The sequence below is a fragment of the Macrobrachium nipponense genome, chromosome 16, assembly GCF_015104395.2.
Source record: "Macrobrachium nipponense isolate FS-2020 chromosome 16, ASM1510439v2, whole genome shotgun sequence".
Taxonomy (NCBI): Eukaryota; Metazoa; Arthropoda; class Malacostraca; order Decapoda; family Palaemonidae; genus Macrobrachium; species Macrobrachium nipponense.
Window position 1 is genome coordinate 58,626,063 of NC_087209.1, and position 15,254 is coordinate 58,641,316.

Genomic DNA, 15,254 nt, shown 5'->3' on the forward strand with positions numbered 1-15,254 from the left:
CTCACTGCACTGGGGGTCACTGCACAAATCACCTTCACTATTATTCTTACCTTGCAACGAACGAATTTTCTTCTCCATGCTAAGGATCGTGGCTCTCATGGTTGCCACTTCCGAAGGCGTATCTTTAGGTTCGATGCAGGGAGCAGGAGCTGAAACGGGAGAAGGATCTAGTGCTACAACAGGATTGTCTACTTCTACCTCGCTAATACGAGACTTACTAGAACTTCTAGACGAGGCTTTTCTCACCCTGTCTTTCTCCAACTTCCTTAAGTAGGAAGAAAGAGACTTCCATTCACCCTCATCCAACTTCTCACACTCATTACACGGGTTAATAAAGGAACATTCTTTACCCCTACATTTCAAGCATACTGTGTGAGGATCTACCGTTGCTTTCGGTAGCCTCACCTTGCATTCATCCATAGAGCACACCCTAAACATAGAAGATTTCTTAACCTCTACATCAGACATCTTGAAATCAAAGAAAAATCCAAACCAATATCCAAAAACAATCCACAAGCACGTATGCCAAGCCAACAAGATCAGGTACTTCACCGAAAGTCAGTCCAAATATATCCAAGGCAACGAGAAACGAATAAAGCTGTCAGGAGGTAACAACCACAGGTGTAGTCGACACCGGCGACAGAAAAATTCTGACTGGAAAGGGAGATTGGTTCTTACAGCCGCCACCCAGCGGCGGGTAAGGTAGATCACCTGACCTACCTGTCGCGTGTGCCGCGAGTTTTGAATTCTGTCGTGACGTCAGAGACGTAAAGCTAAGTATATATCTGACAGGAAAGTTCATGTACAAAAACTAAGTTTGCTAATAGATATTATTTGCTAAAAAGTAAAAAAATACAAGGAATTAATTTGTACCGTACCGGGCTGTCTGGTGAAGTCGGCGATGTATGTGCTTTCAATTTCTTGCCAGTTTCAGAACTCTTCCTTTTCTTAGACTTGGCTGATGAAATTGGTGAGCGCGACATCTTTCTTGGAGAAGGTTTCTTAGCAATTGGACTCTTTTTGTGCAAAGATGTGGATTTCTTTGGCGTCATAGCTATGTCCCTTCAAAAGGAAAGAATAAGAGCATAATGTAAAACTTTCACTGCAGCACTATCATGCTAAGAGTATCTAACATGTAAATATCTAAAAATGATAAATATTTCAGTATTTCTCACTATACAAACCCATTCAACATATATATTACTATCAATGTTGACATGAGAAATGAAGTTGACACTGAAATAGTTAAGCATTGTAATTTATGAGTAGATGCACCAGCTAAATTTAGAATTAGAATAATATGTCTGAGTTAAAACATAATACATAAGTAATGGGCAAAGTATGTAAAAGATAAAAAAAGGAGGAAGTGAAATTGAAAAGAAATAATACTACTATGGAAGTAATACTTAAGACTAATAAATGAAGAGAATGAATATGATTTGAAATCTATTAATGTGAAAGGACAATTCTGGAGAGGTTAGAAGACCCAAAAGACAATGAGAATTGTAAAGTTTCATAGCCATTTGTGAATCATTCAATTAGTTACACATAACTGGAGATCCAATCAATGACGTTGACAAATATATATGAAAATAAATGAGAGAGAGAGAGAGAGAGAGAGAGAGAGAGAGAGAGAGAGAGAGAGAGAGAGAGAGAGAGAGAGAGAGAGAGAGAGAGAGAAAATAATTAATATGAGATACACAAAACACATTCATGTTAAGCCTAGACTGCTTAAGTAGTATGCTAAAGAAATATGCAAATCAAGCTACTAACAAAATATTCTAATAATCAATGCAACAGTATAATTTTAAGCAGCCTTCCTTATTGCAAAGATGAATACAAACTGATTTAACTCTTATTTTATTAAAGTTTCAGTGTTCATCATGGACAAAAATAAAATTTTGAAAGATAAGTGGTATATTTCTTATAACCATATGACCGAGTGGCAACATAGCGGCCACCAATCCTGGAATGCGGCCCCCCTTCCCAAAAAAGTACATACAGGCAGTCCCCAGGTTACGACAGGGGTTCTGTTCTTGAGACGTGTCGTAAGCCGAAAATCGTCGCAAGCCGGAACATTGTCAAAAATCCTAAGAAAACCTTACTTTTAATGCTTTAAGTGCATTCAAAACTATGTAAACTGCATTCTAATTGCATTTTTCATCAAAAAAACCTTTAAACATTGATTTTTGCATTTTTGGTGTCACATTTCATCTCCCAGATCAGCGTTTGTAAGTGTCGTAACTCTGGAACATGTGTCGTAACCCTGGAACATGCGTCATAAACCTGGAAATAATTTCTGATGAATATAATTGAAAAGCGTCGTAACCTCGGAACGTTGTAAGCCGAGACCGTCGTAACCCAGGGATTGCCTGTACTTGAATTCGCTGCTATAAGCATCAGTCAAAAGTTCTAGCCCATCTATACTCTATTTTTTTCCATCTGTCCACCCGCCTGTGGTGTTTTCGCATGGTAACACTGCGTCCCGGGCTTTAAATAGTTACGCTATGTGTAAGTTTTAGGTAAATAAAAGGATATCTGGGAGTACATTTGCAACTAAAAAGTGTTTTAATAAATTACAGTAGGCGAATTACACCGCTAATATTCAAAATAGGATAGTATTATCATTGTTGTTGAATATAAGCAATGAAACTATGTAGAGCCCAGGACGCAGTGTTACCATACGCAAACACCACAGGCGGATGGACAGATGGAAAAAAGCAGAGTATGGGCAGCACACCAAGACCTCTACGCTCCTCTCCAAGTAAGTGTTTTCTCCTAAATTATGAAATAACAGCATAATTCAAGTGCTTTTTCAGGAAGTAGCCACGTTCCTAGAGAGGTGGCCACTATGTTGCCGCTTGGTCATTTGCCCTATTAGTAGTCCTATTTTTATCGGAACAAATGTGAAATACTATGTAGTTAACTGCTATTGGTAAATATACTTAATTATTATTCACCAGCAGGCCGATTGTATTCCATACATAAAATAGGTTGAAATTATCACCATTCAGCAACTGGAAATGTTAACACAGGTGTTGGCGTGAAATTAATCTCTAATAGCTATTGCCTAGTAACAATCTTTTTCGCTTTCCCTGCCCACAGGTTAGCCTAGACCTTGCCAACATTAGGTTTTCCACTACGGTTGACCTTTTCATGAAATATAACGTCAGTCACTTCAAGATTCATCGACAAAAAATGCTGAAGATCATACCACATGGGGGAGCCCAAGCACGCAAGTTCGGATCACAGCACACTACCTACTTGTTAAGCTTGCTGCAGCATCCTACACTTTTAGATAGAGTTAAGGTAGATGACCAAGCGGCGACGTAGCAGCCACCTCTCTCGGAACGCAGCCACTTCCCGAAAAAGCGCTTGAATTTATGCTGTTATTTCGTGATTTAGGAGAAAAAATGTCTCGGCGCGCTGCCTGGATGGGCCACAGCAAATTCAAGTACTTTTTCGGGAAGGGATTGGTGGCCGCTACGTTGCCGCTCGGTCATTTAGGTACCCTAGATTTAAGACCCACTGTCCGGTCAAGACTACAGTTTAAAACAAACATACGTGAAAACAGAAATATTCTGCGATACTATTGTCAAAGTGTGCCACCCCAAATATAGGCCTAGCCTAGGTCCATACGCCTACTACGATAACTGACAGGTAGCTAGCCTACCATAAACCGTTAGCTTGAGCCTGAGGTTACAGCAACGGACGCAATGTTTGCAATTACTTGCTAGGCTAGTAGCCTAGGCTATATTCTACACTACAGCGGTGTTTGGCCCTAACTTATAATGAAAGAAACAGCAACATGACAGCCTGGGGTGCAAGTCGGGGGAAAATTAGGTAGGCCTACCGCATAAGCTAAGCTTCAAGTAGGCTTGGTAAGCCTAAGCCTTGTATTGGACTGAAAGTAATGACACAGGCATATACTAGGTACCTAGTAGGTACTAATAACCGTTACCTATTTTCACGGAAGAATATGACGGAATAGAAACACAAAATTACTAAAATAATAGTTTGTCCAGAGGTCGCCTAACCTACCCATGTCAAGAACCGCACCCCTAAACCTGGCTAGCAGCTATGGCCATCAGCCTGTCATTAGGGTTTTATTTACCCTAAAAAAGACACATAACCACATTAACCTAGATTACTTACCCTTATATTACATCTGTCTCAGGCCTAAAATAATAATCACTATTCATTCATCGTAAAAACACATCGAGAAAATAAAAAAGAAACAAAAGTTTTGGGAGAATTCTTCGCGGAAAAGTTTAAAACACAGACGCAATGTTTTGATGCCGAACCTCGCATCGTGATTGGTCTAGACGGTCTATAAATAAAGCTTCTGATTGGCTGTCGCGTTGCGCGTTCGAGATCGAACTAAAGAACTAAGTTTTGGCCTTGGCCTGGCTCATTTCTATGCTTTTTATTATAATCTATCAAATGTTTTGAATATTTGTTCTGAAATCATTTATTGTGAGGAATATATTCATGTTTCTTTAATTTGACAGTCGATTAAATTCAAATATAAAACTTTTTTTTTATTTCTAAAGTATGATTTACGCCTTAGGCCTAATTCCATTGCCGACCTTGTACTACGTCAAGGGTAGTAGTAGATAACCTAAAAAGAATGCTGGAGTAGAGTTGGTGGAATTAATGAACCTGCAAAGACAATTGAAATATGAACGAATGAATAATGTGATGAATGAAAATTAAGGCGGTCTGCGTTTGTAGTACTCGTATTTTAACGACTTATTCGCATTCTGCAATCATTTATTAATACTTTCTTATAAGCACTCACTGCGCTCATCAATAGTTTCCCTATATATGTGTTAATTATAATTAATAGTTTTCGTGAATATCTTTGTCTCAAAGTTGCGTCTGCGTTTGAATAATTCCGTCGTTAGCTTTTGCCTCATCGTCATCATCATTATATTTGCATATATCATAGGAGATCCCATTCATATGTGAATTATAGGTATGTTGTAAACATTCTTGTATGTTAATAGTTATGTTTTTCATTGATTGCATGCTCAAAAGTGTTATCGTTCTCTATGATCAGTCTCATTTTTTAGTCTTGCTTCTTAATTCTTTGCACGAGCATTATCAGTGATCACTGATCAGTGCTCTGTTGCGAGTGGACCTTGGTATTCTATATTTTTCTATTCTTCAGCATATTCTTGGATAATTATTGTCATAACCTTTGGAGTTTTTTCTGTCTTAATTTGCGATGTTTATTTCCTTCACTTTTTCTCATTTTTTCTTCCGCTTGTATATAATTTCTGTCGAAAGCTACTTGAATAAGTATTAATCCTTTCCCTGCTGTATACAGTTACAAACATTCTGTCATATCGTAAACTGCTGTCTCATTCACCACAGTGAACTTTTCCTCCATCAAGTTGATTTTTATGCTCGATCTTTGATACTCGTCTTGACGCCCTCCTCAGATTTCTCAGCGTGTAAACCCATATTATACCTCTTATCTAAAGACGAATTAGATGTTTTCCTTTTATGTACGTTTACGTTCGTTCTTTGCTGCCCCACCCTGGTAGTTGTGACACCAGAAAACTCACAATCAATCAATCAATCTTTGCTGCCCCGTCCGTGTGACGCAGTATTTCTTCTACTATTATTACGCTTCACGTAGTACTGTAGTCTTTGTGGTATTCTTTACGTTTGTTTGTCTACTGAGTTTTATTTTATTTTATCTTATTTCACTTGAGTAAGCATCATCACCATCATCGTCATTATTATTATTATTATTATTATTATTATTATTATTATTATTATTATTTATTATTATTATTATTATTATTATTTTAGTATCTCTTCTGAACAGATTTTATTTTCAACATAAACACTCACTGTTTGCGCGCGCGCGTGTTTGTATGTGTGTGTGTGTGTGTGTGTGAGAGAGAGAGAGAGAGAGAGAGAGAGAGAGAGAGAGAGAGAGAGAGAGAGAGAGAGAGAGAGCAAAACTGGTTTTTCCAGTAAACTGGAGATGGGGACAAAATAATCTCGTTTGGGTTAATCTTCCCCAAAGAGAGTATTAACGCGGTCACTTTTCCCAGAGAATCCTTTTTTATTATTTTTATATTCCTCTTCAGGGACGTGCTTCGGAAACAAAAGGATTAATAAGGATGACTGGACAGAACAAGTAAACAAACCTTGTTTGTACAAAGGAATGTGATTTCTATATATGAACATAGTAAATATAATTTCTATTCATTTATAAGGATTTTAATTCTCAGATTCTGTGTGTGTGCGTTTTTTTTTTTATTCAGTGAGGTATATTGCCTTCAGAAGTAAAAGACAGCATAAGAGAAACTAAAATTATAGTAATTAAATTTGTGATCTTGTATGCAAAGACTTTTCTCTCTCTTTTACGTTATTTTTTGTTTCTGTGTTCTTTGATTTTCTGAAGAAAAATCTATAAATGTCATTTTCCACACTTGGTTATAGATTTTATAAGAAAATCGTGATGTCTGTACGTAAGAATCCTGCATAAAATGTCAGTTAATATTGCTAAAACACCTTATGAATACATCTGTCGTTTATGACAATTGAATATACCATGACTTTCTTGTGACAATTTTTCGCAAATAAATATGAAAATTTCAAGTCCACGTTCCAAGCTTTTTCAGAAGTTCTCAATCCTAACTTATAACTGTGTGTGGCACAGAAAGCTTTAGTACATTGGCCTAAAAAAAAATTCTCAGCATCGTATACCCCTGTGAATTAAGAGACACCAAATCCTTGACTGTTTAACTAGAAGTTATCATTTATTTATTTATTTATTTATTTATTTATTTATTTATTTATTTATTTATTTATTTATTTATTTATTTATTTATTTATTTATTTATTTATTTATTTACTTATTTATTTTTCTTTGAGTGTGTTGAGCAGTATCCTGAACTACACCAGAACACCATCCGCACAGCTGCAGATAGATGCTGCATTATGAGCTCATAAAAAACAGCTTATTTGCTTATGTCAAAAGTTTTCACATTGTTTTTTTACTGCACCACCCTCAGTATGTAAAAGTGAGAGGTGATTTAACAGGCTCGAGCTATTTAAAAACCCTATATTTTGCGAACCCGAACAAAAGGAAAACGTTTATATGATCAAATTCATGCTGTTATAGTTTGTGGAAGTTATCTAACTGATCATTCATGCGTCTTCGAAAGGTTGATGGTGAATGGAAGTCGATGAAAACTGGGAGAATAAACGCTTAAACCTTCCCCAAAATTAAAGGATACTTCATATTATTTATTCATCGAGGTGAAATTAACTTTTTTCTTTCAGATTGCCACTTTTTCATATTAATAAACTATAATCTATTTTATTTGCGTTATAAAATACTTTAGGGGGGAAAATACTGTTGTATAAAATACGAACAATAACCATAAAAATTTTGGTTTGTATGTGTAACATATACCTATAGGATGTACAGGGTGTCCATAAAGTCACAGCTTCATTACAAGTATGTATTACCTACAATGGTACTGGGACTTTATGGACACCCTGTATATGTATCGTATCGACTTCAACTTGGTCAAACTTGTCATTAACCACAGCAATACCCCCGTCCTCCCCCCTCCCCCCACCCCAACCAGATGGTCCTCAAGCCCCATCACAGGACATCCCCCAAACATCAACGCCACATGAACGTACCTATATGACGCAGTATGTTATGCTATTTGCTTGTGCTTCTGTATACCTAGTACTATTAATCAATAACATATTAGGTACAATCTTTCAAGGCACGTCAATGTGGCTTGTTTATTTTCTACCAACTGTGCTCGGTTTCCACAGACGATCAAGCAGATGCAGATTTGAAGCCTATTTCAGAGGTCAAGAGGAGTTTATGTCGTGAAAGGTTCAAGAAAAGGGTTTAATTGCCTGCGTGAATATCGCTTTGGAAGGAGAATGGCTTAGAGTTTAGACAACGGTTGATGAATTCGCAAAGTCAAAGTCAAAGTCAAAAACCTTTATTCCGTTATAAAATGGTTATTCTGCTACATTACAATATAAATTATTTACATAAAATTCATAATAATTGGATTGTAAAAGTCTAGGATATATATACATTCAAGTAAAATTTAAGAAGTATTGCTTAAGTTTCCTTTTGAATAAATCAGAACTAACATCTTTACATTTTCTTATTTCCAGAGGTAGTTTATTCCAGCAAGCTGGGCCCCTTATTGCCATCGAGCGTGAACCCAAATCTGTTCGATAGCTGTCTACATATAGATTTTCATTCTGTCTTGTTAATGCATTCCTACAATTACCAACTGTAGGAAATGTGTATAGCCAGTTGGGATATTCTTTTCTCAAACTTTTAAAAACAAAAACACAAACATCGTACATACACTTTTCTTTTAATTTTATCCACTTTAATTGCTGGAGGGTTGGGGTGATGTGATCATGTTTTTTCACCCCAATAACGGCTACTCTACCTGCAAAGTTTTGGAGTTTTTGAGCTTATTCCATGTGCATATCATTAGTTACCCCCCATATCTTAATACAGTAGTTTATTACACTCAGGACCAGACTTTCCACAATCAAAGCTCGAGTAGTATCATCAAAGTAATCTTTTACTCTACTTAGATACATTAGAATGCCACTAACTATTCTACTCAGCTCGTCAATGTGAGTACTGAATGTCATATACCTGTCCATGTGTAGACCTAGATTTTTCACATGTTGACTTATCTTTACTTTATCCCCATCGCATTTTATTACAATGTCATCTGGAATTTTGCTAATATACTGTGGGCTACCCACAAACATGCACTGTGTTTTGGTGGCATTTAATAATAGCCCTTTTCTTAGAAAATATTTCTTAATTTTGAGCAATATTAGTTCAGCCCTTTTAATCAAGGCATCTAGATTTTCTATTTGATCAGCCAAAAGAACTTGATATCGTTCGCTTCCTTCTATTTTGACTTAATCCCTGGAACTTCGAAGCTGTTATGGCAGGCTGGAGGATATTTTCTTTTAGAAAGGGTTACATGTCTAGACAGTTTGTTGTTGTTGTTGTTGTTGTTGTTGTTCTTCTTCTTCTTCTTCTTCTTCTTCTTCTTCTTCTTCTTCTTCTCCTCCTCTTAGATCTACAAACGCGCACTGAGAGAATTCATTGCTCCCAGGGGTACGGATTACCAGAGGGTGGGCGGAGTCCAGGGATTTGCGCCTAGAGTAAGCATAGTCCTATGTAGAATACGGCCGTCAATTGTCCGTGACCAGGTATAGATGCCAATAGTCTCTGGATCACAAGTTTTTTCTTTTCTTTTACCGATTTTCCAGCTGGCGCCAGTATTTATCCTAATGTTAAGACCGAAGGTTTGTTAGTTACGAAAAATACAAATTGATTAAAAATTTGTCATTTTTTCGAACCGAACTACCACGAACTTTGAATGAAGTATGCAATGGTATGCACATCACAAAATAGCTACACAACTTCGCTATGTATACCCATTCATGCTACTCGTGTTAGGCCTACATGAGACGTGACGGTTTAGAGACCAGGTTCTTTAATTTCCAACGCCTACTGCCCTACTGCATTAGCCAAACGGCAATAAAAAAAAGATATCTGGAGAATTGTTCGTATCCTTTATTTTAACTGGGACCCCCCACTCTCTCTCTCTCTCTCTCTCTCTCTCTCTCTCTCTCTCTCTCTCTCTCTCTCTCTCTCTCTCTCTAAAAAAGACGTATGGAGAATTATTCGTATCCTTTATTTCAACTGGGACCTCTCTCTCTCTCTCTCTCTCTCTCTCTCTCTCTCTCTCTAAAAAGACATATGGAGAATTATTCATAACCTTTAGCTCAACAGTAATTATCAATTGACGGGGACACCCCTCCTTCTCTCTCTCTCTCTCTCTCTCTCTCTCTCTTTAAAAAGGAGACATATATGGAGAATTGTTCATATCCTTTAGCTCAGCAGTACTTAGCAACTAACGGGGACCTTTCTCTCTCTCTCTCTCTCTCTCTCTCTCTCTCTCTCTCTCTCTCTCTCTCTCTCTCTTTCTCTCTCTCTCTCTCTAATGTAGGTGAACAAACATTTGGCAAAGTAACCCTTCATTTCCTCGTTTTCCTGTGGTTTTCTCCTATGGTAAGATCCGAGATGCGCCTTAACTCTGTATACACTCCATTAATCACTAATTAATTGGTACTATATATCCTATACCCGCTGATTTTCAGCCCCTCCTGACCTCTCCTGCATTTTTCTTGATCTCTGTGGGCGTGTGGTTAACCAACCCTCCGTTGTTCGGGATTATCCCCCTGCCGTCAAACTTTTGGTATACTACGTTCTCAAAACAGTAATAAAACTCCTATTTCACAAGTGATCTTGTCCTTAAAATGATTCCCTGCCCTGTCTGCCATTTTTATTTTCGAAAATCCCTCCACATTTGCTGCCCTGTCCGAAATATACTTTATCACAGGGTGTTAGGTAGCATCGCGGGGGTGAAGATAAACGCCGCAGGACAGGTCATACCAAGGGGGGTTAGCCAAGGGGATTAGCTAGGAAGCGAAAACGACAGATATTGGGAGGAGCACGTGTATAGATATTCGAGTCCAGGACTCCAGGACTCCCAGGTGTCGTCTCCTCAGTGCATCAGTGCCTTTCGAAGAGGACTGTAGTAGAAGGGACTTCTACTACAGCTTGCGCCTTGAGGTTTGAAGAGCCTCGATCGCAAGTCATAGTATAGAAGCATAACAAGAGGGGTATGTACCATGTAGTAACTACATATGTTTGTTTGTTTGTTTGTGTGTGTGTGCAATTCTGAAATTTCATAGCGTTAGTTCTGTGAAGGAATCCATATGCTGTATATGTGTAGTACAGATTGCCGTAGACATCGTATAGAAGCGTTCATTAACTAAAAACCGATAAAAGAAGCGTTTTTCTTTGATTACTGTCTGCTCAAAAGTGTTCTACTATATGTGGAAGGTTCTGGAAAGTTTTAGTCGCGTACTTTTTTTTAAATATTTTACGCCTTATTTTATTGTGAACTTGTGTGATTATGATTTTTTTTGTGTGTAAATGATAGTAATAATACCGTAACGAAGAACTTACAGTATTGTATCGTTTGCTTACACTTTTACTTAAAATGCGTATCAGATTCTGATTCTATTTCATTTAGCTTCCCCATATATATATATGATATATATAACCCATAGATTATAGATTATATTATAATAAATATATATAGATATATATATATATATATATAATATACATATCTATATATATAATATATATATATAATATATTATATAATATTATATCTATATATATTATATATATCCTATATAATAAATATAAATATAACAAAGTACAGATATCTACAAGCGCAATTGTAAATGCGAATTTATTTGATAAAACGGTTTTCTTATCTTCAGTCCCTTTTTATGGTCTACGATGTCCAGTAGGGTCAGTGCCTGTCATTGCTAGAGATTTTTTATTTAATAAACTTATTTTTGAACTTATTTAGATTAAGCTGACCCTATGCCAGCACGGGCTCTTGCTCATAGAGCAGCCTGGGAAATTTTTTTCGTGCGTTCTGACGTTATTTCCCGAATCGCTAACGTAGTAAGGTCGTGTTATATTTAGCAGAATTATGAGAACGATTTCACCCAGAAACAAGCACATTAGTACTTGCGAATTTATTAGATAAATATGGTTTTCATGGATATGTATGAATGGATGCTTTACAAAGCACCACACGTGTCCATTTTCTTATCGTCAAGTCCTTTCTGGTCTACGATGCCATAATGCTAGTAATTTTTACAGATCCCCCTTCCACCAACACCACCCCCCCCCACCCCCCAAACGATAAATCTTGTTTTTAATAATTTAGCGTTTGCATTTCAAAGAGATTCCACGGACAGGTTACACCGCTCAACTTGTTTCGTACACTGTCGGTATTTCCAGAGTCGCTAACGTTAGCGTCGTCGTGCTAAGTTTAGCAGAATTCTATGTTTATGATTTCCATTCAGTACCAAGAGGGGACCAACAATTAATGGAAGACGAAACAATATAATGTAAAGAAAAACATCGGTCACTAAGCCACAGTTAAAAAGTCACAATTTTACCTTAAACAATTTAAAGTAATGAAACAGAAAATATCTCGAATTAGTTAATAACTAGCAATGCATCAATATTAAAAACGTTGAGTATAAATGCAATGCCGTAATATTATATAAGTTTTTTTTTAACCTGTAGTGTACTGCCATTAATATAAATGTTGTCAATAAGTTAATAACTGATTTGAGAGCTTTTCTGTTTTTGTTACTTTAATTCGTTATGGTACTTCAGTAAATTCTGACTGACTTGAATATTTTAATTGTGACTTACTGATATATACTGGCCACCATAACTGAATGGGACTATTTCCTGTTACTTTTTTTCTGTGACCATTATCTTGTGATTTTATCCTGTGATATTTTTTCCTATGACTTTTTTTCTGTGGTTTTTCCTCTGTAAATTTTCCTGACTTTTTTTCCTGTGATTTTTTCAACTGCAATTTTTTCTGTGACTTTCTGTGATTTTTCCGATGACTTATTTCTGTGACTTTTATACTGTAATTTTTTTCTGTGATTTTTTCCTATGACTTTTTTGTGATTTATTTCATATGGTTTTTCCCAATTACTGTTTTCTGTGATTTTTTTTCTTGTGCCTTTTTTCCTTTTGTCCTGTGATTTTTTTTATGTGATTTCTTCCTGTGACTTTTCTTTCCTTTCTTATGCCTTTTTCCTCTGATTTTCTGTGATTTTTAGCCTGTGATTTTTTTCCTGTGATTTTTTCCTATGACTTTTTTTTAATGTTTTCGTATGACTTATTTTCTGTGATTTTTTCCTTTGATTCTTTTCTTCAAATTTTTCCTATGACTTTTTCCTGTATTTTTTCCTGTGACTTCGTGTGATTTTTTTTACTATGAATTTTCTTTCCAATGACTTTTTTCTGGGTTTTCCTATGACTTTTGTTTGTGATTATCTCTATGACCTGTGATTTTCTCCTATGACTTTTTCCTTTATTTTTCCTTTGACTTTTGTCTGTGATTTTTTCCTGTGGCTTTTTTCTGCAATTTTGTCTGTGATTTTTTCTGCAATTTTTTCGATTTTTTCTGTAGTTTTTTTCTTGTGATTTTATCTTATGACTTTTTCCTGTGATTTTTTTCCTAGGAGTTTTTCCTGTGATTTTTCTTATGACTTTTTTTCTGTGATTTTTTCATATTTTTTTCCTGTGATCCTATGACTATTTTCCAATGAATTGTCTTTCCTGTGGTTTTCTGTAACTTGTTTTCCTATAACATCTTTCCTTTGATTTTTACTATGATTATTTTTCCTGTGATTCATTCCTGTGACTTTTTTCCTGACCTTTTTCTGTGACCTTTTTCCTATGACTTTTTTTCGACGATCTTTCCTATGATTTTACCCATGACTTTTTACAACGATTTTGTTTACCTGTGTTCTAATGCAAATTTAGGTGACGCAGAAGAAGCTGTAATAGCAACTGACTCCAAACATTTTGAATACAGGAAACCCATAGTTTCAAAACCAGGATATACGAAAGAGTTTTAGAATGTAGCAATAATTACAATCTTAGACAGAAGATTTTAACGAGAATTTAGAATAATTTATGGGTAAAAAATGGATAAACTTGTGCAGTTTCAAGGGAACGTGTAAAATACAGGTTGGGAGCCGTTGGGATACCTAGTCAGTGGTAGTAGAATTCTACAAAGTTCTGGTCAACTGGGCTACATAAATTACCCAGAGATAGGTAGAAGTAGCATAATTATTACCCAGAGATAGGCAGAAGAAGAATTGGTGTGAATAGTAACAAGATGAACCATTCTTCCCCACAAAAACCTGTGTTGCCATCGAGACTGTATATCTGAAACATCCCCCACAATTGACTGGATCAAAGATCGAGAGGTAATCGGAACAACTGCGCTGCCGAGCGGCAACACCTGTGCAGAGAGCACCTGCAACAGGCAGGCTTCCGTTCAACGAATCGCTTGCGTGCAAATGTTCACCCTAGAAAAGAGGAGAATCCAATAGACTCACCCCCTACGAGGAATGAGCATCATGTGCCTTTCTCTACAAGAGAGTTCGATTTAGCTTTGAAAATAGTAGTACTATGTCATTGAGTGTAGCCCTCGCTCTAATGCCCCTCCGTGCTCCACGAGTAAATATATCTCTTCAAAAATATCTATATTTTGAAGAATATTTCTTCAAGCAGATCTGTACTTTATGCCCTATTTTTGTATACAATCTTCAATAAGCCCCATCTTTCCATACTTTGAAAATGATGAACCATGGATAACCTCCCTGTGTGGAAAAACTCTCAATATCAGAAACTCTCCTGCGTCCTAGATATCGAAAACCTTCCCTTCCAGGGCATCGTTTAGCCAGGGCTTCCGTCGTTTTTGTTTTCTTTCGCTAGCGAATATTATTCCAAAACTCTCTTTTCTCTAAACTGACTTCTTTATCACTGATTCATCATCACATATCTGGCCCTTCTACTTCTGTTAGTGTCACATATTCGATTACAACAACTCAACCCCACATCTTCCGTCAGTAGGACATAGATTATTATTAGTTATTATTTCGAGTACCGGAGATAAGAGAAACAAGTGGTTGACACAGTGATGTGAGTATACCATTGAGGATATATCATATTATATATATATATATATATATATATATAGATATATATTAATATATATATATAATATATATATATATATATGGTATTTCTTATGAGATTTTGATTAACATCTCAGTTGCTCCTGTATTACGGTGATATTCGCACAAAATTACGAGAAGACATCTTCCGAATAACTCATGTTTTCTCTCTCTCTTCGAGTATTTGCGTTGTAAGTTTTAACAAATGCGACACCATTTCCGTTAAACTTACTGTTAAAATTCGCTAAATCGTGTGTACAATTAATCATCGTTGTGAAATGACTACTAAAATGAGAACCACTATTTTAGATTGATTTCATGTTAACTAGTGTTTATAAGCTTCGCGATATAGAAGTAGGCGCCTTTAAGTCTGCATGAAGGGAAAGTTTTCACGCCAAAAAAGAGATAAATATAAGATAAATTTAGAATGTTTTAGTCAGTATACCTGGATTAGTATAAGAGAAGGGTGTAGTTTAATACAGATGAACGTATTGGCTAAAACTGTTCCTCTTTTCAACGGAGAAATCTCCTTTGATGTCTTATCTTCGCGAAGACATCTCGGC

General features: G+C 36.3%; 1 protein-coding gene across 2 annotated transcripts in view; it reads right to left on the reverse strand.

Annotated features, from left to right (window-relative positions):
• Positions 1 to 4,322, reverse strand: part of LOC135195738 (centromere protein L-like) — a 57,478-nt gene extending 53,156 nt beyond the window's left edge. Inside the window, exons 1-2 of one of the 2 annotated variants that reach the window (XM_064222184.1) lie at positions 4,156 to 4,322; positions 879 to 1,062 (exon numbers count right to left, since the gene is read on the reverse strand). In XM_064222184.1, coding sequence (XP_064078254.1) covers positions 879 to 1,052 — 174 coding nt within the window. In that variant the 5' untranslated portion in view covers positions 1,053 to 1,062; positions 4,156 to 4,322. Of the gene's footprint in view, positions 1 to 878; positions 1,063 to 4,041; positions 4,062 to 4,155 lie in introns of those variants that run through there. The other variant, XM_064222185.1, reaches the window with a different exon arrangement.
• Between the last annotated feature and the right edge of the window lie 10,932 nt (positions 4,323 to 15,254).